Raw genomic sequence first — 2,599 nt, 5'->3', positions numbered from 1 at the left:
ATTTTGGGGTGATTTTCTGTTTGGGAGGTCTATCCATAGCTGTCATTGGGGTACTTAGGTACCCTACTATAATTGTGCTTTTGTCAGTTTCTCCCTTTAGTTCTGTTATTAGTTGTTTAGGAGGTGTGCAGGAGACAGCCAATGATTCTCTCTCATCATTGATGTTTCTCGCTCCCTCTCCCTCTCTAAAAATCAATAAAAACACATTTAAAACGGGGCAAATGGCCCTGGCCGGTGTGGCTCTGTAGTTAGAGTGACAGCCCATGCACCAAAAGGTTGCGGGCTCGATTCAGGGTCAAGGGCATGTACCTGGTTGCAGGTTTGATTCCCGGCCCTGGTCGGGGTGCAGTCTGAGTGAGGGAGGCAACCATTCGATGTGTCTCTCTCACATTGATGTCTCTCTCTCTTCCCCCTCCATCCCTCCCTTCCATTCTCTCTAAAAAGCAATGGAAAAAACATCCTCAGGCGAGGATTAAAAAAAAGAATATTTTAAACGGGGTGAATGTATTTTCCACGCAACGGACATGAATCTTTGGGGTTCAGAGGGCGGACTGTGGAGGACAGAGGAAGAGCCTCCCAAGACGCTGACGTCCAATCCCAGACCCTGTGACTGTAACGTCACGTGACAAAAGGAGCAGCCGGGAGGGAAGGCGTGAAGCGGGAGGTGCTCCTGGGCCCGGGCGGGCCGGGCCGTGTCACCCGCCACTGGAGGGGCTGCACCCAGGACGGACACTCAGCGGGGACAGTGGGAACCGCAGAGGAAGGGGGAGAGCGAGCAGCCAGCCGCGTCCCGCACTCACGTCCAGCTGCCTGCGCGCCTCCTCCTGCTCCTGCCTCGCGCGGGCCACCCTCTGCGCCCGCGCGGCCTCCGCCCGCCGCCTGTCCTCCTGCTCCTGCTCCTGGGCCAGGCTTTCGAAGTTGGCTCTGATGCTGCTGGTCTTGCTGTTGGCTGCGGGGGGGGCGGGGGGGACAAGTTTCCCTGACGCCAGACGCCATCGCCCGGGATGGACCACGGCCGGTGCAGGTGACCAGTCCACGGGAACCAGCAGCCCTGAGCCGACCCACAGGGAGGCCCCAGCTGCTGGCTCCCCCCACCCTGAGGCCCAGCCTGCACCGCGCCCACTGCACAGTCCATCCTGGGACACCAGGGGCCTGGGCTTTGTCACGTCTTATATTCCAAACGTCACTGTGTTCTAACAGCACACTCGGGAGAGATGCCTTCGGGGGGGCGGGGGAGCTGGGGCGTCTGGAGGAGACGCGTGTGCGACTCTGAGCTGCACGCTGGGCTCACTGACGGCACGTTTGGGACAGACATTTCCCCCAAACGAACAAACAGCCTCTCAAGTCAAGGAAAACAGCCGCGGTGCTGTCAACAGGAAAACCCAGGTTCCCGGCAAAACCGGACGCCGGAAACAGGCATCCACTCTGGGAGCTGCCATCACCTGACCCAGCCATCGGATCACCGAGCACAGTCTGTTGTGGGACGGAGCTTGGCGCGTGGCAGGTCGGCGTAACTCAGAGCCGGTGCTGTCAACGCGAGCACGTGCCCCGCCCTGCACAGGGGACGCCTCGGGCACCACGAGGGCCGGCCAGGGGCACCGAGGCCCCCCACAGGCCATGCGAGATCGGGGAGCACCTCCTCTCCCCAGGGCGCCTCCTGAAGCACAGGCTGCACGCAGGCGCGGCTGCGGGACGTCAGCTGCCTCCGCCCGAGGTCTGCAGAGCCGCCCAGCACGCCACCTCCTGCCCCGCTTGTTGTGGTTATTTCTGCTTCAAGAGCGTCACTAAGATGTAAAGGCTCTGCCTGGATGGTGTGCTCAGCGGCTGACCCAGGAGCCAGGAGCCAGGAGGTCAGGGCATAGCCCGGGTTGTGGGCTCGGTCCCCAGTAGGGGGCGTGCAGGAGGCAGCCCACAGTTTCTCATCATTGATGTTTCTATCTCTCCCTCTCCTTTTCCTCTAAGAAAAAAGATTTTTTTTTAAAAAACCCACATAATTACTATGTGATAGTTGTATCACTATTAAGCGAGATAACAAAACTACGTCTTCGCCCAGCAGAGCCCGAGACACGCACAGACACTCTAGGACCTGGAAGACCCATTGTCTGAGAACTGGCCTGGTGTCCACAGCGAAGGCCAGGGGGCGCTCTGCCTCCTGGTGTAATTGACCACTTCCTGTCACAGTCCCTTCTCCACAACTAAACCGTGCACTTTGGGGCGCAGCCCCGGCACTGAACTGCTCCACGGACCCCGGGCGGCAGGAGGCCTTCACGCAGCCGTCACTTTCCCCGGAGGTCACATGGGAGCCAGACACCAGCCCCCCCACCCCCCGAGGGAAGAGCAGGCGTCAGGAGCAAGTGTGCTTCGCGGGGAGGGCACCGGGGCAGTGAGCTCTCGGGAGGCCCTGCGGCCACAGCCCATCTGCTGCCACCACAGGAACCTGTTATTGGTCGGGAAGGTGACGCACGGTGACCGCGAGGCCCCGGACCCCACCCACACCCAGTGACTCAGACGGTGGGAGCTGGGCGCTGGCTGATGCTGCAACGCTATAACGAACTGAGACTTTTAAGGACTTTAAAATGGGGTGAATGGCCCAGCCTGA

General features: G+C 60.2%; 1 protein-coding gene across 1 annotated transcript in view; it reads right to left on the bottom strand.

Annotated features, from left to right (window-relative positions):
• The window catches only part of CTTN (cortactin), a 36,952-nt gene that overhangs the window by 3,355 nt on the left and 30,998 nt on the right, over positions 1 to 2,599 (bottom strand). Inside the window, 2 exon segments of the mRNA XM_015560200.1 lie at positions 745 to 789; positions 792 to 949. Of these exon segments, the coding sequence (XP_015415686.1) occupies positions 745 to 789; positions 792 to 949 (203 nt within the window).

The sequence above is a fragment of the Myotis davidii genome, unplaced genomic scaffold (genome assembly GCF_000327345.1).
Source record: "Myotis davidii unplaced genomic scaffold, ASM32734v1 scaffold3211, whole genome shotgun sequence".
Lineage (NCBI taxonomy): Eukaryota > Metazoa > Chordata > Mammalia > Chiroptera > Vespertilionidae > Myotis > Myotis davidii.
This window is presented reverse-complemented; position numbering and strand designations above follow the sequence as displayed.